We start from the raw sequence: 22,334 nt of genomic DNA, 5'->3' as shown, positions 1-22,334 counted from the left end.
TACATGATAATCTCATTTGCATAACTCGACATATTGCATAATTAGATTAAGGGTAATGCCCTTTTAATTTAAAATTATTGTAAGTGGGCAGTCATAACTGATTTGAGGTCCGCTTTTAATGATTTTAAATTAAAAGTGTATCCCGAAAGTGAAACCAAAAAATTTGATTCGTCACCTAAAATTTGGGAACGAAAGAAAAAGAAATGTTCGTTTATTTAAATATATCGAGAAAAGGTTGTTATATCTTTAAGATCTGGTCTCGATATTTATAAATAATCGAACATTCTTTATCTTTCTAAAACGACTTGGTAATTTTAATTTAATTATTTTGAGTGCTTTTGAATGTTTTAAATTTACATTTTTATTTCATGGGATCAAAAAATAAAATAAATTCGAATTTGTAAAGTTCATTGCAAAGACATTAATTAATCGACTAGGTACCGATTTAGGGTGGGGGTGCTAATCCTTCCCCACACGTAACCGACTCCCGAACTCGGATTTTGGTAACGCAGACCTCAATTTGTTGTTTTAATTAAAATTAATTTTTATTTAAAATGACAAAACATTTTTGGGTGCCCAATTACACCCTAATCAAAGATTGGTGGCGACTCTTCAAACCGTATTTTTCGATCGTAAAAGAAATCTAAAATTTTTCAAAACGAGAGGTCTTTTAAATCACATTTGTTTTTAAATTAAAAAAGAGGATAATTAAGAATTAATGTGGTTTTCAAAATCTCACCTTTTTAAAAAAATCGTTTCGACAGGAGGAATGAATCGATCTAATGATAAAACGACCGTTACCAAAGGGTCGGGATCACGCTTTGCAAGCCTAGAGATAGAAGGAATACCTGCTGAAATGGTTCCAGATGGTAATGAAGGCACGTTGGATCGTGAGGTAGGCACGAAAGCTGGAAAGGAAAAACAAAACGTCACCATAGGGAAACGTACACAAAAGGTGAATCCGAAGAACTCTACGTATAAAGAATCTAATCTGGAGAAAAGGGCAAATCAACGAAGGATCCTAAATCGGTGGGGGTTATTCTGTTAAGTAAATATGGGGAAATCCAAGTTGTGGAACATGCTACAAATACCAAACCTGGAAATCATCGTGCCATTATAATCAGAGAACAAGATACTGCGAGGACATCCAAAACAATAAAGGGTGACGATGGATAAAGTGGAAAGCTGGCCTTGAGTCAAGAAAAAGGGGCCAGATGCTCGGAAAAATTCTTTGTTATCTTTTAAGCCTATTACTCGGGTTAATTCTAGCATGTCTACTCCCGATTTAGCTCAACATATCGCTACTAGCTTGGATCAGCTGGTGATGGGTGCTGAACAGATTCGGCGGGGGCAGACTTTGGATGCAAACGGTGGATCTCCTATGATACAATCCTCGGACGATGAGCAATGATACACCTCGGACAACCCTAATGAAGAGGACGCCGTAGCCGAACTCTAAGGTTCATTTTATTCTCGTTGTTTATTTATCAACAAAAATAATGTTTTGGAACTGTCAGGGTGCAGCGAGCCGGGCGTTTTGATGTTATTTTAGATCATTTATTTGTGATCATAGACTATCGATTGTTGCGTTGTTTAAACCGTGGATTAGTGGGTATATTACGGAATATGGTCATTTCGAAACTTGGTTATCCTCATTCATTCCGTATTGAAGCTCATGGTTTCAGTAGAGGGATTTGGTTGCTTTGGAATGTTAATGTCATTATTGATGTTCTTCAGATCATTAATCAATTTATCAACTTAATGGTTACTACGGATGATAGAAAAATTAAATTCCAATTAACTACTGTTTATGCTAGCCCTTCTAAAGCTGGTCGTAAGAATCTCTAGTGTCAACTTGCATCTATTAATACGGATAATGATGTCCCTTGGATTATTGGAGGAGACTTTAATATCATTCTCTATGCTGAGGAGAGGCGAGGGGGAGCTTCTATTAATAATTATGAGAGTCGGTTGTTTTCAGACTTTCTTTACTCTAATGGTTTATCTAATCTTGGTTTCTGTGGTCTGTCGTTCACTTGGTTGAGGGGTAATTTGTATCAAAGGTTAGATAGGTGTCTGTCGTTCTTCATTTAGATAGACTAGGGTCGGATCATTGGCCTTTGATTGTTACTTTAGATTAGGAGAGTAGTCGGTCGCATAATAGACCTTTTCATTCATCGAGGTTTGGCAGTCTCACCCAAATTTCACTGATTTTCTCAAGTCTGTTTGGCCCTCAAAGTCCATTATGATTTTCACCCAAATAATGATGTTTCATATTTTTGCATTCATTAGTTTAACTTTGAACATTACTCTTGTATCACTACGACAATTAAACTTTGTACATTACTCTTGTATGACAACCCACACCAATTAGAAACTTCATGCCTTATCCATTAGGATTCTTCATGTATTAGTATTAAACATGAAATTATATCTACCCACAGCCTAAGCTATATACAATTGGTTGTTGTTGTTTTTTTTAAATAATATATTATGTATATAGTTTTTCATAATTGGACGAGAGGTAAAATGTTTTTTAACCATTGGGGCAGTGAGGTTGTGAGAAAGAGATTCAAATTAAACCCCAAAGTAATGGTAAGAAGTTCCAAATTAAATTTCATGAACCCTGTAATTTTGTTTTTTGATGAGTTAGCAGTATCCGTCATTTATTACACGCTCCCTGTACACACATGGTACCCGTGCGGAAAGACATAAACGGAGGCTACTAAAACAGGGATTGAGAAGTGTACTTATGTTTGTCGAACCAGGCAACCCGTAACTCGTAGTATATGGATCTATGTTATAACGGTAGGAGCAGATCGGCCAGTGAACTCCTGCATCTTTGAAAGTTTTAGGGCAACCTCCACCTGACATTGAACAAAAATGTTGGTCTCAGAACGTAAAATCTAAAATGAGGCGGTCAACATTAAGACGGGAGTTTTAAGGATGTCTCACAAGAGGAGCAAGTGCTTCTTGGGACTCTCTTCCGGTTTTTGAAGAATCCTTTTCATACTGCTCAATGTAGAGACGGATGGTCGCGCCTTCTGATCCAGTTCCAGAGAGACGGAACACCTACAAACAGGGGGTGAAATCAAGTAAATAAATCTCAGTTACTTATTCTTCAGATGAACTCTTGAAATTATTTTCGATGCACCACAAAACGACAAGATTCGCTCAGATAACTTTTCGTTGGTAAAAGAGTCGGGAAAGAGACTCACCAATCGTGACCCATCTTCGAACAAAAACCGAATGCCCTGGTGCTTTGAAATAGAACCATCAACAGGATCCTTGTATTCAAATTCATCAGCACTCGCAACATTTGACACGTCCGAACGAGCCCCCTTCACTATACTGCATTATAGAAGTCATAAGATTATCAAAAGAAAGTAAAAACCCCCTGGAAAATTTGAAGGAATAATGACTGCAACCATTACGAAATTTTGCCAAATGCAATGTATGACTCCTGCGTAGAACATTTACTAATGTCATTCCAAGAATCATAATATAAACTTATAATCAAAAGGATTATAGTTGTAACTAACTAAGCCTATGAGAAGAACTTATTAAATTGAAAGATTATAAACTTTAAACCTATAAGCTCACTAATTTGGAGATAAGGTAGTTATTTAAAGATGATTTAAAGTAAAACCAAACACTAAAATGAAGGCTTTAGGCTGTTAAAAAGTTCATCAAACTAGCAGGAATAACTATAGCACCAACAGCTACACCCCCATAAGCATGGATAACGTAACAAGGTTCATTCCATATCACTTTGTCACTTGTTAGAAGATAACACCGTTTACAGCAATTAATATGGCGTTAATTTGTTTATATTTAAGCAATAAAAACAAATACAATGCAGGAAGAGAATGGCCTTTCAGCATAAGTATCTGCAGAAAATTAGGGAGTGGTTAAGTAGTTCTAAAATAGAATGTGTACGTACGCATTAATTTCATCGAGAGATGACTGCAATTTGACCAGATATGCCATTAAATCTTTTGCAGCACCAGCATCCACGTTCTTCATGAAAGAAACTGAATTAGTTGGATACCTCTCAATACCTATATGGACAAAACTAGGAACAAAATAGAGAAATGTTATATATACCTCATAGTCATATCGAGTATAATAATGTCGACCATAGGAAGCCCAATGCTGGCGGACTATATCCTCAACAGTTACAAGTTTATTTCCATCGAGATTATCCTTATTTTTATATGCAAGTATTGAAAGCCAAGCCAAAACGGCCCAAATTCCATCCTTCTCGCGTATATGGTCAGAACCTGTCACAAATAAAAGAATTCGTAAGTTTTTAGAGTTCAAAATGAAACCGATATACAGATTGGAGTAACAAACAGTTACCAGTTCCAAAACTTTCTTCTCCACAAATGGAACACATTCCAGCATCCATTAAATTGCCAAAAAATTTCCAGCCAGTGGGTACCTAGAATATAATAGATAAGTAGCTGTCTTATAACGACAAAAGCTACAATAAACCTTTTTCCATAGAGTACCTCAAAAAATTTCAGATTCAAGTGCTTGGCCACAACATCAAGGGCAGCTGAAGTGGGCATGCTCCTACAAGCCGCAGGTACAGAATATAATTCTTAAAATTCAATTTCAATGGAGATCAGCAAAAATTTAAAATTAAAGTAGTGAACAGAAAAAATTAACATATTAGAGTTTGACTGTGGAACCAGGGACGGACGCGGGATTTTATGTTTGGGGCAACTTGAATTTATAAAATTGCAGGGGGCAAAAACAGATTTTCAATAGAAAATACATAGAACAATCTAAAATATATAGTAATTCTAAATTTTCAGGGGGACGACTGCCCCCCTTTGGTTCATCCCTGTGTGTAATACATGTTTTTGCATTGGTGATGTTTTATCTTAATTAGATTAAAATAGCATTTGAGCTAAAGTGGGTTCTAGTGCTAGATGAAGCACATCATGCGGGCATGAAGACAAATAACATCGAGGCATACTTGAACGTAAACCACCCTTTCTCTCACATTTTAAACCTATATATTTTGTTCAAAAAACTATATGTTATTTTTGTCCACACAAGTATAAAGATCCACTTGAGCATGTCAAGGAGATAGGATACAAACACTATTAACCTTGTAAAAGATTTCAAATACAGAACGACCTTTTTAATAAGCTTTAAAGATGCTGAGAATGTTAGAGGTTCTACATTTAGTCTTTATACTTGTGAGTCCAGTGTCATCGATTGTTGAAAGGATGAGCTGGAAAGTGCACCATCTGAATTATAAATAGGTAGAAGGTAAAAACATCTTATGCACATAAAAGAAGCTGAACAGAGAAGTAGAAAACCTGGCAACTCCCTTCAAACCAGAAGAAAAGTAAGGAATTGCATCAACGGCATTGGCAGCAATGATAGCAACTGAATCTGATGGAGTGACAAAGAACCTAAAAAATCAAGTTATAAGAGAAAAATCAAGTAGATGTAATCATTGTTAGGAATGTTAACTAGATTTCTACACCCCGGCACTACCTTTTTCCCAGGATCATGTTACGATCAGCATCACCATCAGCAGCAGCACCAAACTCTGGTGGTTCAACTTCAGCGTTCAATTTGTCCAATCCCATCCGAGCAACCAACTCCTTTGCATACGTCAGATTAGGGTCGGGATGCCCGCCTCCAAAGTCCTCCTGATGTGCATTACATCGATGAATAATAATAAAAAAGTGTAATCCACTCAGATAAACAGAACATATCAGTCTTTAAAATTCTTCAAAGAACTTAAAAGACCTTGGGAACGCAGTTCAAAAGTGAACTTTCTTGTGCTCCAAGCTCCTCCACAAAGATGCAATTTGCATAAGCTCCAGCAACTCCATGCAGTGCATCATAGCTTTAATATGAGGGAAAAGAGTTACACGTCTCAAGCAAAATAAACAAAGACCTCTGCAGAAAGGCAAAATCCACATACCAGAATGTAAACTTGGGAGATGAAAGCAGCTTGCGGATGAGCTCGAAATCAAAAATTGACCTGGGCAGTATAGGCAAAAGGATTTGGTATTTAGATTACATGCATATGCTTCAAGTATAGAATCCTGATCAGAATCAATAAATCAAGATGCCAACGATAGGAAGATAAATAATAGGTACTAGAACTTTGCCCATGCAATGTTTTCTTCAGTCTTATCAAGGGAGGTACAGGATGGTAGTGAAGTAGAACAAAGAACACTATCCAAAAGGTGCTGCTAGTCCGTATAAAGTAGGCAAAAACATATTCATGTGGAAAAATAACTTACTTCATCAATTTCACATAGTCACTTGCTGAATCAAAAACCTCAACATCAAATTGTCCTTCAGGCCCCTCAAAGCTTCTAATACCAGTTGCACTGATGTCTACCTGGATTTTGCAATAGATTGACAACATTAACATATATGTAATAAAAATGGAGAAATTATTGTTTTATGGATGCAAGACAAACATTTGGTAGGTCATCAGCAGTCAAGTATTCAGTTATTGTTTTTGTGTTCTCAAAAATCTTATCAGTGATGGCCTCTGGAGCAGGTCCACCATTTTCCATATTGTATTTAATTCCAAAATCCTGTAATAAAGAAACAAAAGCAAAAGCAATCATACATCATTAACATATTGCATACAGAACAATTTTAGAAAATAGACAAAATCATGGAGGCATACCTCATGAGGGCCACCTGGATTGTGACTAGCTGTCAAAATAAAGGCTCCAGTTGCTTTGGATCCCTGGAAAAGAATTTTATGGGTGAACCTTAAAATTGTCAAAATTTAATCATATACACTGGCTTCTCACAATAACACAACACTACAAAGTGTAAAGAAAACATAATAACAGCTAGATGTACTGAAATTGGAACAATATTACTTACATCTGCACCAACCCTTTCGCGAATCACAGCTGATACAGCAGGAGTTGAAAGTAATCCATTCTGACCAACCCAAACACGCCTTACTCCGTTTGCAGCTGACATCTTGATTATTATCTGTCAATTTACAAAAGGCATTACCATTCTGAACAATTTGATATGATAGTTAAGGACTGATTACCAAAAATAATATTACCATTTTCAAAAATAGATGGCATCATAATACAAGGAAACACACTAGAAGCTCTCAATAGCACATGTAGCAACTTTATATCACTACGTAATATAAAAACAAGCAGTAAAATTTTGACTAGAACCTCATACTAGGTTTACACAAGTAAAATAGCCAAGTCCAAAACCACTTCAACCCACTTCACAAAGGCATGACAAATACATACATAAGCTTTAAGCCTCAATCTCTCAACACTGACCAAAGTTCAGAAGGAAAGTCCAGAAAAAGAAACATTATTTGCCATTACAGAAGAAAAAAGAGCACTCCTTTAATGAAATAACAAGAAATTTCTTGCTCTCAGTGCCAAAGGATGTGTGCATATGTGTGTTCATCGTAGATTCTGTTAAGCATATAATTGGACAACTTATTCATGATAAATATTGACTCAACAAAAAGAATACAATGTTTCAGAAGAAAAAGAAACAGAACAAGAGAATTATCACAGGATAACCAACAAAAATTATAAGGGGATTCAAAGATGAATAATGTGAATTAACTAGACAAAACTATCACGTGTTTTTATGCTGATTAGATGGTTCTCCAAAAATACAAGTATCTGGTTTGAACATTAACCGTCTACTTCACCCAGAAACCAATATCAATAATATACATACGTGATACAAGTACAAAATGCTACAATGTAATATAGAAATATTATGTGACAGCTTAAGAAAATTATTTAAAAATAACTGCTAGTTTAGATTTAAATTTGCAGCACCTGAATAGCATCCTTTGAGTAATAACGGCCATCACCAGAAACAACAAGTGTGGCACCTACAACCATGAATAGAAGTAAGAGAATTTTAGTCCACTTAATAAATGTGATCAAGCAAAAGAAGATACCTCTATGACAATGAAATGAAGCAGAAAAAAAGTACTAATTATGATATAAGTTCTTCCTTTCAAATAATTCAATATCACTCTTTCAAGCTAAGGAATGAAATTTTTCCAAACTACCATACAAAACATGCTGGTGAAAAATCAATATTGACTGGAAAATGCTCTACAATCATCATCCAACAAATTATAACTGTATGTTGTCAGAACATTGGAGGATGCTTGTGATGCTAGAAATTGAACTAGTTGGCAATGGATCATAAACATGTGTGTATTCATTTTTCAGAAAAATACCAATGCACTCTATGTTCCAAGTAAGGGTACACATCTCGCATCAGGAGAATAGTGCAGTCGTCTTGTACGTACTTGAAAATGAAACATGAAGTATGGAATCAAATGTGGTAGAGGGGCAGGCCTATGCACTGAGGTGCAGGGAAAATCTATCAAACAGGACTTGCAATGAACAAGGTGAGACAGCTTCTTTAGGTGGTAGTTTAAAGGCACGTTCCCTTTTTCTCTTCACCACAAAACTAAAAATTTAAGGAATAAAAAAAGAAAATAATTTCATACGATTTGAATTTTCAATTCAGAAAAATGAACACTATTTCATTTCAAGAATAGGAAGGTGGTTATGTTATCTGTTCATAGCCTATTCCTGGGGGTAAATGAAATTAGATGAATGTAATGGAACTAAAAAAAATAAGTTACGTTACCACTTGATATTTTCAATATGGTATATGGATATATGTTTATAGTGCCGAGCTCTTTAGGTGATCCAAGGGTCTCAGAATTTTTAGAATTTCAGAACTTTGCTCAAGTTGACCTATATATATGATTCTCTATTTTTCTAGTATCTCTTGCTCACTTCATTGCCGCCAGGTAACAGCTTGGATGGCACAGGCAGCTGCCATCTCTCACTTCCTCCTCCCTTTCATTTTTCCATTCCTTCTTCAGGAAAAACAGAAACAAAAACCAATGTCCAAAAAGGCCTAAGAATCAGAGATGACAAAAAATAAAAGGCTCAAAATTTTAAATGTCCCCCAAGACCCAAGGACTCGTTTTTAATATAAGGTTATAGTTGATATTCATACAGTTGTTAAAAGACAAAATAACAATCCAAGGTAAAGCATGATGAACGTGTACTAATTAATTAATAAAGCTCTTTCCGCTGGTCAAATGCAAGGACTAAATATTTTTTAAGATAAAAGTAGAACATTTTGATGAACCATCCAAAGAATTGTCAATGTCCAAAGCATATTTAGGGTACATACATCATTTTCACAGAAGTAGCCCTGATATGGCAAAGCAAAATTGTGTGCAAACCCGATATAAGTGGATATACCTCAACTGACCCCTCAGTTGTGAGCGTCTAAGTGCATATTTAGAGTGTCATGTTATGCCTCTAAAGATAGAAAATAAATAAGATTAACAAAGAGACATATCGTAAATAAAAAAACCCTACCTCTAACTTTCTCTGATGTAAGGGCATTGAATGTTGACTGAACGAAATTTTGCAAATAATGAGGTTGAATAAAAACTTTCACCTGGAAAGACCAAAATATCACATCATTCAGTCAAACGAACATAATTGTATCCACCCCAGAATCGATTTAATACCACACTATCTTTTTCATTATAATTTAATTAGCTGTGAGTTCCTATATCGCCTAAATAGTTCAAATTGTTAATTAAATTGAAATTCACCAGCATAGTATACATGAATAGAGATTGAAATAAAATGGTTGGATTAAATAAATATAAATTGTAAAAAATACAAAATGATGGTGTAAGTGGATTCTCCTCATAAAATAAACTAACAAAAATTACATTTCAAATAATTAAAAATTCACAACCGGATATTATGATCTGAACTGAAACAAGCATTAAAAGTTAATACATTTGACTAGAAAATGTGACCATAAATTCAATCCGACCATGACAAAGGAAGAAAACTTCATCAATCAGAGAAAATAAATTAAAAAAAAAAACTTAAGGTGTGTTTGTTTCCTGTAAAATGTTTTACGAAACCATTTTCCTTGTTTTTCGGTGTTTGATTCAAATAAAATAGATTCATAAATGTAAAACCAATTACAACTAGAAAGAAAAAACATGTATATTAAAATAAAGTTAATAATATTTCTTTTAAGTATTTGACATATTAAACAAGAAAGTTTGAAGGAAAAAGAAGTATCATAGATGGGTATAAATGATTTAATAATATTTTATCATAAATAATATTATTTAAATTACTATATAATATTTTTTTAAATATTATTAAGTTTTTATAATGAATAATATTAAATAAAAAAATAATGAATACTTTCTGAAAACAAATATTAAATAGCAAGAAAATGGTTTTTAGAAATTGTTTTATAGAAAATATAATTTAATTTTTAGAAATTATTATCTAAAAACATTTTCCAGTGAAACAAAGACCCATAATTCAGATTTGAAAGATAAAAAGAAAAATGAATCACGATTAATTAAAACTTCAAACATAAAAAATAAATCAGCACCCAAAATGATACAATTCCGGCCTTTTCCCGCTATACACTACCGAATTACAGCTTAACATTAATTCGATCTGATTAGACGAGAAGCACTTGCATGCATCAATTAAACGGATCAATTTGATCAAAATTATCAGATCTGAGTCATCTAACACGAGAGCTCAAGGAATCGGATTTATAAAGTTAAACGAGAAAGAAAAGGAAAAAAAACCTTCTTGCGGAGGCCAGATGTCCCGGGTTTCTGACCGTCGAACGGCGTAGTTGACACTTTCGATACCTTGAAAACCATTTTTGTTATAAAATCTGCAAAACGCACAACGCAGATCAACCAATTCCAGTTACGGATCTCCCAGATCTTAATAAACAGAAGTTTATAAAATAGGAGTGAAAATCGAGAGAGGACATGGAGCTCACTCCTTGGAGAGATCGAAGCAAAATGTTTTACTATGGAGAATCGGATAGGAAGTTGGCAAAACAATGAAAAGAACAGTGCTTGCTTTCCTTAAATATATATTCTAGTTTTTATTCGTTTTTTTAATTTTCTTTTGCGTTAATTCATTATATATCCTCAAATTATTACCCTCTTTTCCAAATGGTCTAAACAGTTTTAAATATTTCAATTTCATCTATAAACTATGAGTATTATTCTAACTTAGTCATCAAACTTTTGAGTATTTCAATTTCATCCCCAAACTATTACCTTCATTCTAATTTGGTCCAGAAACTATTTGTACATTCTAATTTCATCTTAAACTATATGCATATAATAATCACATCCCTTGTCAATAAAATCATTAGACCAAGTTATATTATTATATGTTTGAAAAAAAATTAAAATTTAGGTTAGACTATGGTTGAAACTAATTACACATTTGGATGCTTTGGGGATAAAATTGGAATATTCAAAAATTTTGGGGGACTAATTTAGAAAAAGGGTCATAATTTAGGGATAAAATTAGAATATTCAAAAGTTTAAGGACTAATTTGAAATGAGAGTCGTAAATTAAGGATGAAATTAGAATATTAAAATGTTTAAGGACCAATTTAAAATGAGGATTATAGTTTAGAGACATGTGATGCAATTAACTCTTTATTTTAAATTGGTCCTTCAAATTTTAAATATTCTAATTTCATCCCCAAATTATATCTCTCATTTTAAATTAGTCTTTTAACTTTTGAATATTTTATTTTCATCCCTAAATTATAACTCTTTTTTCTAAATTAGTCCCCAAGATTTTAAATATTCTAATTTTATCCCCAAATTCATCCAAATATATAATTAGCTTTAACCATAGTTTAACCTAAATTTTGTTTTTTCAAACATATAGTAATATAACTTTGGCGTGGTGATTTTGTTAACAATAGATTTCATTAGTATATACATATAGTTTGAGATGAAATTGGAATGTTTGGGGACTAATTTAGAATGAATGTCACAGTCTAGGGATGAGATTGAAATGTTCAAAATTTTGAGATTCAATTTAAAATGATGCGTATAATTTAAAAATGAAATTAAAATATTTAAAAGTTTAGAGACCAATTTAAAATGATGGTCATACTTTAAGAACATGTGACGCAATTAATTATTTTCTTTTCTCTTGCTTTTATGTATGGCTTTGGCGAGGATAATACAAGCAATTAAAGCCTCACGCTATTATTATGTTTGTTTGCAAAGAAAGCAACTAATTAGCGCCTGTTTATTAGGGATTTGCAAATTCGGGTACTGAATGTTATTAGATACTTGAATTTTGTGGTTATTTGATATTTTTTCCATTTTTAAATTATAAATTAAAAAATATATATACAAATTTAAATGTTCGAAACTTCGAATTACATACTCCAACATCCGAACATAAAATTTAAAAGTTCGAAATACAAAATCTAATAATCCATAATATAAATAATATATTATATTTTATATATATATATATATAATAAAAAAAAAACTAACCAGGTACTCGGGTACCATGGAAAACTCAATTTTGTGACCCGGGCCGAGCCGATCGGGTAATTTTTTTAAAAAAAATTACTCGGTTTTTTAAGTTCGGATCGGGTCAATCGGGTCAGGTATTTTTGCACACCCTTACTGTTTATCATTTTTTTTTTGAAGTGATATAAAAAATACTTTTAGAAAGTGTTGTTTCAAATTCAAGTGTGTACAATTATTGTTAAAAATATTTTTCAAGATATAAAATAATTATTTTAAACGTTATCTTATAAAATTTAAAATATATTAATTTAAATTATAATTAAATTTATTAATTTATACATCGTAACGTTTAAAAAAAAATTCTCTCATGTGACCTATCGTTTGAGAAGAAGAGGAAACTTCGTGATTACTGCGCTACTGAACGCCCATGATGGAGGACAACCTGCCGGTCACAGAGGTGGCCCAGGTAGGAGAAAAATCTGAAACTACAGGCAAAAACTACAAACGAATCAGAACTTCAGAAGGAGAAGAAACGACGAAAGAAAGAACATGGACAAGGACTTGGAAAGATACTGTGGCAGATTCACCCATCTTAACCGAGATGTTTAACAGCTCGACAAGAATCAAGGAAGAAGAATATGAATCGGAGGTTGAAGAATAGATGGAGGAAGATGGTATCCCAACAATCAAGATTGATAAAGAAGTGAAAGAGAGAATACGTAAACCATGGAGGAAAGCCTTGATTATCAAAGTTATGGGGAAAACGATTTCTTATAAGATTCTAATAAGAAGAATCACCTCGATGTGGAAAGTTGAAAGCGATTTTGACTGCATCAATCTGGGTAATGGTTTTTACGCCATAAACTCCAAAGCATGAATGATAGGATCAAAGTCTTAACAGAAGGACCTTGGAAGATTATGGACCATTACAGAATAAGGTGAAATTCAACGATCATGTTGAGGTTCCAACTGATGGGAGGCGTGGAGGCCTCATTATCCTATGAAATTCGAGTCAATTAACGTTGAAGATCAAGTATAACACTGACCAGGCGGTTCATTGTGAACTAAAGGAACATGACAAGTTTGGTTAACAACCTTCGCTTAGGTTCAACACCACACCAATAAAAAATCTGAGTTTTGGAACGATATGAGCGGCTACTATAACGCTGTTGATAAACCTTGGACCGTTGTGGGTGACTTCAATGATATTTCCTCGACCGAGGAAAGAGAAGGTAGTAGCTCGAATTGTATCGATCGTATTATTCAATTTCGGGAATGTTGAGACAGACGTATCTTGAAAGTCTACCTTGTTCTTATCCCAAAACTGGCGTGGCCCATAGGTTGACCTTATTCCGCCCTATAAGTCTCTTCAACACTTCTTATAAAATTCTGGCCAAGACTCTGGTTCATTGAATCAGACCTACTCTCTAAAGAATTATTGGTCCGTATCAAAACAGTTTCTTGGCTCAAAGAAGTGCCTCGGACAACATCCTATTGGGTCAGGAGGCGGTCCATACCCTCATGAATTTTCAAGGCCGAAAAGGGGCAGCGATCATGAAAATCGACCTCCAAAAAGCCTTCGACAAGGTCAACTAGCAATTTCTTGAGTGTTATACGAATACGAGTAACGAGACTCCGAATTATTTATGTCAACTAAGCGGTATTCCTCGGACGAATAATCTCGAAATATACTTGAGTGTTCCAATCATCCATAATAGGGTAAACACAGACACTTATGCTCCCTTGGTGGAAAAGGTGATGAAGAAATTGGCCAGCTGGAAAAGGAAGGCTCTATCTCTGGCAGGTCATCGGACTTTGGATCAATCCGTTACTTCGACCATTCCAGTGCACACGATGCAAACAGCCATGATATCGACGTCAACGACTGATAAGTTGGATAGACTAAACTGAATTTTCTTATGGGAAGGAGACCAAATTACACTCACAATCATCGAACCAGTTTGGACATTATTTTTAAACGAAAGACAGCAGCGTGTCTCGAAATACGAAAAGCAAGATTAACGAACCAAGCGTTAATGGGGAAGAATGGATAAAGAATGTTCCAAGAACATAACACCATTTGGTGTAAAGTTTTCAAAGACAAATATCTGAAGAACACGTGTTTTATGGATGCGAGTAACCTGGGAAAACTGGTTCACTTGAAAGTTAATTGTGATGGTTATTGAAAATGGCTCGCTGGAAACTTGACATCATATGGTGTTGTTAGTGCTCCTTTCCGTTGTATCTGTCGTGCTTCAACCAGCGATGTCATCTTCGATCATACAATGATATAAACTTTTGCTTACTATTTGTTATTGTTTATTGATTTTAGATTTTATTGAATTTGTGTGGATTTGCTTTAGGGGTTTAGTTTGGCGAATGGGAAAAGATGACGGTGATTTCAGTGATGATGACTTAATGTAAGTATTGAAGTTTGGGTTTAGGAAATTTTCGGGGTGATTTTTATTTATTATTTAATTTATATTTAAATTGATGTCACAAATTGATCGAATTCGAATATCAACTTAATTAAAAAATAATTAAAATTTATTGTTTTAGATAGTAATTAAGATATTTTAATATAGTTTTTTGATATATAAATCTTCAGCACTCTATCCATAATTTTTTATCGAATAACTTTTTATAAATATATTTAATTTAAAACGTTAATATCATTAAAAAAATTTATTCGGTTGATGTGAATTTTAAAAAAAAAATTACCATTAAATCTCAGTTTTTATTTATAAGGTGGAATTAGGATTCACCCAGATTTATGAAGAAAAAATTTATGATAATTTTACAACTTATTATTATATTCTTCAAAACAAATTTCTAATAAAAATCTCATTTTTTTTATTTTTAGATAAATTTTCTAATAATTTTCAGCACCTTATAGCCATGTATTCTGTATCCATCCATGGATTCCTTCAACCCAAGTGGTTTAGAAAAGTTCTCAGCTCCACCACCACAACTATCGCAGCTCGGCCAAGAAGCCGCCACAAACGACAGACACTCGTGTTAAGACTAATACTACAGTCCCTTGGTCATCAGGCCTCTGTGACCGCTTCTCTCCCTGGATACGAGAAGTGCCGATGACTTTGGCCAGTATCCTATTGGCAGTGGAAGAAGGGATGAGCCGATGAACAAGAGAGTGGATAAAATTTCATCTTTGTTTAGTAGTTTAAGGTTGAATATGAACTTGAATGTATAAAAATGAGAAGCCTTTGGCTGATCCAACAAATATGTTGAAGTACACAATATGAACTTCAAACAAAATCCAAAGAATACAACCCACTGCCCACTGTTATAAGAGACAAACACCTCAACAATCTTGAATAACTCATCTTTAAAACTACCTTTCTAGCCAAATGTTTCCATGATCAAATTTTCCATCGTGCAACTCGAACTCATACGAGAAACAAAACCGGATATGCTGCATGTGTTCCAACGAGACGGAGAATCGGAATTTTCAATAGATTTTGATGCTGTTAAAACAGAAACAAGTTCTACAAGGAAACAGCGCCCATGAGCAAAGCACCTATTATCACAGAGGTTGTGAAAGAACCACTCCCATGGTATTGTGGTGGGCATCCTGAACTCGTATCGTTCAACGACGGAGCCAGTGATGTGCCATTAAATAAAGTCCCGTTTTTCCCGAAACTACTGTGAAAATTGAAGTCATATAATCAGATTGCTTCACGGCCATCATAATCTAGCTTGAAGAAAATAATAACATTTAGAAGCATTAGTGCATACCTTCCAGGAAATCTACACGAACCATGACCTGCACCAATGGACAATGTTAACCGTCAGCTCGTCAATTCTCGTAATAAAATGAAAATTATGATATTTGTGGTCTTATTCTATAAGAACTAATATCTCAGTCACATACTTGGATCAGTTGTAGTGATGCTAGCCACCCCCTTGAAATCACATGTCCCAGGAGACTTGGCCATCCTCTGGTAATATGCATTGAAAGCATAAGTTGAGTGGGAAACCACGTTATTAGGCTCATAACACGGATGCCCCTGCAACAACGGTGAACAGTTGACTTCCCCTGGTCCACATGCCCAATCAAGAGCTGCTTGTAACATCTTCGGATCGGCACCCCGCTTCGCAACACAAAATGTTTGGTTTGTAGTGTCATTCGCAAAAACAGTACCAGCACCTGTCAAATGCATGGTATAAACTGGTATTCCATTGGCATCGAATAGCCCCCAGTTCTTTTCCGAGTCTGATCCAGTTCTCAAATCTTCATTGTAAAGCTCATAGATGTATGTACTAACTGCAATCCTAGGGTGTTTAGGAGTCCCAGTCTTGTTAAGAACGTGCTTGATCAAGTTACTGTTGTATGTATTGGCATTGTCAACTATAGCATCGGGCTCAGATGAGTCACCCTTAGAGGGCCAACCAGACTCCGTTACTACAACCGGAATATTGGTGAAGTTTAAATAAGACATTGCAAAATATGCTGCATCGACAACAGCATCAAAAACATTAGTATAATGCAGGAGTGTGTTAGCATCAACAGCTTCTTTGTTAGGAGGGAGAGGACGGAAAAGGGCATAGTCCAATGGGATTTTTCCATTTGATTGCACGTAATCATAATACGGATATACATTGAGCATGAGGTACGACCCTGTTGACTGCAAAAATTTTAGTAACGGAATCATGACTGGATCCCATGATCGGTTAAAGAAGGCTTGAGAAGGTGGAAAAGAGTCCATAATAATCGAAGAAGAATGCGGAGTAGAGACTTTGATTTGACTGTCAAGATTAGAAGCAACAAGAGCAGAATGGATGAACTTCAAGGCAGAAACTAGGATGGGACCGGCATTCGGGAGTGCATTGAGAACTTCCGATCCAACAGCTATTGCCGTGATGTTGGTGGCAGGGACATGGGAAACAATATTGCGAGCCACCCAATTAGCTGCAGTGGCATTTGACTGACCGATACCAAGGAGTTGGTCATTGGGGACAGAGACAGTCACCTGGATGCCTGTGTTGGCAAGCGCGAGGAGAATGGCTCGGTCAGCATCATAAAGCCTGACATGTCTTATACCCTGAGCCTTGAGAAGGGCAACCACTTCAGTAGGGCTGGGCATGTCGGAAATGTCCGTGCCGATGTTCACACCAATAAAGGCATCTGCAAAGAGAGATCCCACATACAGATATGAATCAAACAACCAAGTCGCAGAAAGAAAATCACCAACTCAATTAACTACAGAAAAGTGCAGTTCAATCGTAGAAGTAACATTTTCAATGATATAACCATTTACATGATTATCTTCATCAATGGATGTTAAATATCAGATAGTAAAGCACATGAATTCATAACTCAGTTGACAGTTGGTTGGATCTATATCCAAGATTATATATTAAAGTTTTCTTCTTTTTGGAGGAATATATTAAATTAAATCATCATAAGAAACATTTCAAAGAGGTGATCAGCTTCTACATACATACACATATAATGGACCGATTACGCAAGAATGTCATCTTTCTACACTTAAGATGACAATACTACCCTCCAATGTACACTCCCTAGGATGCCAATACATTCAACATTTATAGCCCTTCCATAAGGGTCATTTTGGTCCTACAGAATATTCTCTGAAAAAAAAATGCAGTTTCAGACAGGTAAAGCAATACCACATGAGCTGGGACGCATTTAGAGATTCCCATCAAAGATGGAAATTTCAGAGGAGTTTCCAACAATGAGAAAGACTGTTCTCTTTCTCTGTAAAGTAAAGTAACATTGTGATTTCAGTTTTTTTTATATAAAAAAATCGAATCTTCTCTTGATCATTCAAACAAATGGTTGGAACCCAGAAATTGCAGAGACAAGTTTACATAAAACATATCAATGCCTATGAAGAAGTAAGTTCTAAACGAAAAGTAGAGAAAAATAGACAAAACCCTTCACTGAAACAACAATGAATTGGATATAAACAACAAAGACAAAAATGGTTTACTAACAGAGATAATCAAAAGCATCCACAAAAGCAATGAAGCTAAAGTCTAAGTTGAGTAAGTGGCTTCAACGAAACTCACCTTCATCACCGGAAACAGCAGATACAAGCAAGAGCAAAAGCAGCAGGAAAACAGCCATTTGATGAAGTAAATGCTTCGATCTTTCGAGACTAATGCAAAGCTATTGAGTTCAACCTCAAAAAGAACCCACAGACATAGGAGAAACCCCCGAGGGAAAAAAGGAGATAGGAAAGGAGGCTCCTTTTGAAGTAGAAATATATGAAGTGGTGAACTGCTACTGTAACGAGAAAGGTGGGATTTAATTTAAATTATGGAAAAAATAGAGGTTTTTCTGTTATTAGCTCGGATAGATTGATAAAGTCCTCGTGTCAGAAATCCTACGGCCTAGATTTAAACTCTGTGGACTGCTATCATTAAAGCTTATCACATGATATAACATATCATAGCTTTGTATATTTTTATTATTATTGATATTTTATTTATTAATCAAATAAATGAATAATATTATAAGATTTATAATAACAACAACTTTTTTTATTTAACTTTTTATTTATAATATCAAAATTAAAATATTTAATGTTTTATTTTTTTGGTACAGTAAAATTTAGGTTAGGAGTGATTCCTAAATATTCATGAACTTGATACGATGAGTAAGTGTCTTTGGGTACTACAACAAAATGGAAGTCAATCACCTATTGAATTACCTAGGTGAAAATGATCATATTCAGAGGTCCAAAATTTAGAATAAATTATAGATAGTGTTATTAAAAATTTTATTGAGAATGGAGATGATAATGATATAATATCTTTGGAACCAATTACGCGGAAGAAAACACCCATATCGATAATAACTCTTCACAATTTGTTGTTATTGTATGAGAATGCAACACACTTTTGGATACAATAAAGAAAGTTATAATTGAAATACGACTAGATTTAAATTTTAAGAATAAACAAAAAATAATATAATCATATTTATTAAGTCATCTTAATTATATTTATAATTTTATAGAATTATTAATTTATCATTTTGAAAGGACGATAAATTTATATAAGAATCTTTTAAAAAATTATTATCTTATTAATTTAAATCTCACACTTAAATAAGAATAGAAAATTATTATTTAAGAAAGATTATTAATTTATTAAATATTAATTTATAAAAGTCCTACTGTAATAAAGACATTAATATTATCACGGCTATTTTTTTTGGCGTAAAATCCGATTAAAGCAACAATTTACAAGGAGAGTAGTGTCTCGTTGCTGACGTGTCATGGTTGATTGGATTCAACAGTCACTATCTAGCAGATCTTTCATTATTATTATTTTCCTGTAATAATTCTGTTTTTTATAGGTAAAATTAAGAGAAAAAAATATTGGAAAACAAAATAAAATTTAGGGATGGTAACTAATCATTCGAATAAATAATGAATTTTTGGGAATTTTTTTTAAAAATGTATTGTAATTTTTTATTAGTTCGAATAATGATCAGTTGAAATTATTTTTTGAAACAGAATATTTGTTACGGTATAAGTTTAAGATGTATGACTTATAATATGACTCTAATATAATTTTGGGAAGACGCATTGCATTCAACGCGTCTCCCTCCATATTTTGTTATTTTTGTTGGTTTATGTTTTTTATTTTAGGTTTAGGATTTAGGGTTTAGATGTACGATCTAAGTTTAGGGCTTAAAATTTAAGATTTATGTATCATTTAGGATTTAGAGTTTTGGGTTTAAATTTTAGAGTTCAAGATTTAATATTATAAGTTTAAAACATTTTTGGGAGGTGCATTGAGTGCAATGAGTCTCCCCCATATTTTAGTATTTTTTGTTATTTTTAATTTTGGATTTAAGATTTAAAGTTTATACGTATGATTTAAAGTTTAGATATTATGATTTAGAGTTTATGATTCAAAGTTTAGAGTTTAACTGTAATTTTGATCATTATTACAAAAAAGAATCAATCACAATGTGCTTCCCAATTGAAATCACACTGTGTTCATTACAATTTAGGAATTACGGTAGAATATATATTATTCGAGCAAATAATTTTAGTTCACTATTATTCGAGTAATTTTTTTCCTAAAAATTAAAAAAAGTAACCTGATTTTTTTTATAATATAGATAAAGTTGTCAATAACTGAAATTAATTTTGACAACATTATCGATAGCTATTGATAATTTATTTTTTAATTTTTAGATCAAATTTAAAAATAACTTAAAATATGAGATCGAGCCCCACGGAGGATATTTCATAATTTGGAAGTCTCCACGGAAGCTGCTCTTAACCTGGCGTTTGGGGGCAGTCTACTATCATATCTCTCCCTATCTCATTACATATAGGAAAAAAGGGTCGGCTAATTTAAAGAGATATGGTTGCATTAATATAATTTAGAGGTGATTAATTATTCGGATTCAATTATGTTTATTCACGTAAATTAACATTAGATTATATATTTATATTTGATGTTAGATTTATATTTTCGAGGAGTGCCAAACAATCTTATATGCAGAACTAAATCCTTCAAAAATTTTAATTCAAACCTCTTAATTTTTTAATGCTTTAAGTTGCCTACAAACTCTATCACTAAGATCCGTCAATGCTTACATTTTACTTCCCCTATGAAGTTGATTTCATTTCACGTTTTAAGGTTAACTCGTATAAAATATGGCTGAAGAGTTTCATTTATGATCTTAGGTTTTTAAATTCAAGCTAAATATTGTAACAATTTAATTTTGTCTTCGTGGCAAATAACAATAAATATTAAAATTTAATTAAACCTGTCGATATTAGATATTTAACCATAGAAGAACATGTTAAAGAAAAGAAGCTAAGAAAGTGAGCATTGAACACTCTAACACTTTACTACGTGCCACCACACAATGTATATAAACATCATGGGTCTTGTTCTTAGCTTGTAAAATTTCATTGTACGAGTGATTACAAAAGATTTTATTAAGTTTGACGTTTCTCATATTTTATTTACGTGCACATTCATTATTATTCTAAGAAAATATCACTAAAATTTAGAGTTGGAGTAAATAGTAGGGATCGGCATGAGACCCGAACCCGACGGGTTATGATCGACCCAACTCGATCGGGTCGATTTTTTTTAAAAATCGGATTAGTGTCAGGTCGGATCGGGCTTTTTTTAATGTGGTGTTCGGGTCGGGTTCGAGTTTATGGTGAAAAATACCCGACCCGACTAGAAAAATATATAATTTTACCTAAAATATTTAAGAATAATTACAATAATACCCCTCTATATATTATTTTTTTCAATTAAGTCACTATTTTTATTGAATATAAATATTTTTATTATTATTTCGGATCGGATCGGATCAAGTTTTTAAGTTATATATCTGGTCGGGGTCGGATCGGATGAAAACTTATTTTGATCGGGTCAGATCGGGTCTCGGGTGGAGGCCTCATTATTCTCAGGTCGAGTCGGGTGGACAAAAAACCCAACCGAACTCGACCTATGTCCATCCCTAGTAAATAGTGAGTTTATTTATTAAAAATTTTGTGTTAACAGTTGAAAAATGATATGTTGAGATATATAGAGAATCTATTCAAATTTCAAGAGAAAAACATTGTCATTATCCATGGATAATGTAAACCAAGTAGGAAAATGTTATAATTTTAGATTTGTGGGCTATTACTGCATTTTCTATTTTATTTTTATGATAATTTTCAATTAGGCGATGATGTGTGTGGTCAAGATCCCCTAAACACATAAACAAATATTTTGATCTAAATTTTTAAAAATTAAAAAAAGTTTAAGGGTCACTTTTGTCCATATAATAGATTTAATTTATCAATTTTGTCCCTACTAATTTTACATCAATCTAACCCTCAAAGTTATTTATTTACATCATTCTATATCACCCCTAAATTATATACTCTAAATTATAGTTTAGGATTTAAGGTTTATATGTTATGTGTTA

The 22,334-nt window shown here is 33.6% G+C and overlaps 2 protein-coding genes across 3 annotated transcripts; both read right to left on the bottom strand.

Moving 5' to 3' along the window:
• Positions 1-2,620: 2,620 nt before the first annotated feature.
• LOC120210823 (probable phosphoglucomutase, cytoplasmic 1) lies at positions 2,621-16,184 on the bottom strand. Of its 2 annotated transcripts, none has more exons than XM_039209486.1 (19): positions 16,179-16,184; positions 10,670-10,761; positions 9,411-9,492; positions 7,830-7,885; positions 6,883-6,996; positions 6,677-6,739; positions 6,462-6,581; positions 6,279-6,379; positions 5,954-6,013; positions 5,776-5,875; positions 5,518-5,675; positions 5,337-5,432; positions 4,515-4,578; positions 4,363-4,444; positions 4,108-4,283; positions 3,944-4,020; positions 3,219-3,351; positions 2,956-3,072; positions 2,621-2,867 (listed from the first exon to the last, which is right to left on the bottom strand). In XM_039209486.1, the coding sequence occupies exons 2-19, from the start codon at positions 10,745-10,747 to the stop codon at positions 2,796-2,798; spliced, it is 1,749 nt and encodes a 582-aa protein (XP_039065417.1). In that variant the 5' UTR covers positions 10,748-10,761; positions 16,179-16,184; the 3' UTR covers positions 2,621-2,795. The 2 variants fall into 2 exon arrangements, with proteins under 2 accessions (XP_039065417.1, XP_039065416.1); XM_039209485.1 differs by lacking the exon at positions 16,179-16,184 and adding an exon at positions 10,873-10,956.
• LOC120210824 (glucan endo-1,3-beta-glucosidase 3-like) lies at positions 15,581-18,607 on the bottom strand. Its single transcript, XM_039209487.1, has 4 exons — positions 18,443-18,607; positions 16,281-17,534; positions 16,145-16,172; positions 15,581-16,048 (listed from the first exon to the last, which is right to left on the bottom strand). The coding sequence occupies exons 1-4, from the start codon at positions 18,498-18,500 to the stop codon at positions 15,895-15,897; spliced, it is 1,494 nt and encodes a 497-aa protein (XP_039065418.1). The 5' UTR covers positions 18,501-18,607; the 3' UTR covers positions 15,581-15,894.
• Between the last annotated feature and the right edge of the window lie 3,727 nt (positions 18,608-22,334).

Source organism: Hibiscus syriacus, unplaced genomic scaffold (assembly GCF_006381635.1).
Source record: "Hibiscus syriacus cultivar Baekdansim isolate YM2019G1 unplaced genomic scaffold, ASM638163v2 tig00109936_pilon, whole genome shotgun sequence".
In the NCBI taxonomy this organism is placed as follows: domain Eukaryota; kingdom Viridiplantae; phylum Streptophyta; class Magnoliopsida; order Malvales; family Malvaceae; genus Hibiscus; species Hibiscus syriacus.
This window is presented reverse-complemented; position numbering and strand designations above follow the sequence as displayed.

Excerpts from the sequence above, each read along its gene's own strand:
- LOC120210823 (XM_039209486.1), bottom strand. The coding sequence starts at position 10,747 with ATGGTTTTCAAGGTATCGAAAGTGTCAACTACGCCGTTCGACGGTCAG. Across the intron at positions 6,997-7,829 it reads ACTCAAAGGATGCTATTCAG|ATAATAATCAAGATGTCAGC; the intron begins GTGCTGCAAATT and ends GTAAATTGACAG. Across the intron at positions 6,014-6,278 it reads GACTATGTGAAATTGATGAA|GTCAATTTTTGATTTCGAGC; the intron begins GTAAGTTATTTT and ends TATACTGCCCAG.
- LOC120210824 (XM_039209487.1), bottom strand. The coding sequence starts at position 18,500 with ATGGCTGTTTTCCTGCTGCTTTTGCTCTTGCTTGTATCTGCTGTTTCC. Across the intron at positions 17,535-18,442 it reads TGCTGTTTCCGGTGATGAAG|ATGCCTTTATTGGTGTGAAC; the intron begins GTGAGTTTCGTT and ends CTCTCTTTGCAG. Across the intron at positions 16,173-16,280 it reads CATCACTACAACTGATCCAA|GTCATGGTTCGTGTAGATTT; the intron begins GTATGTGACTGA and ends CCATTGGTGCAG.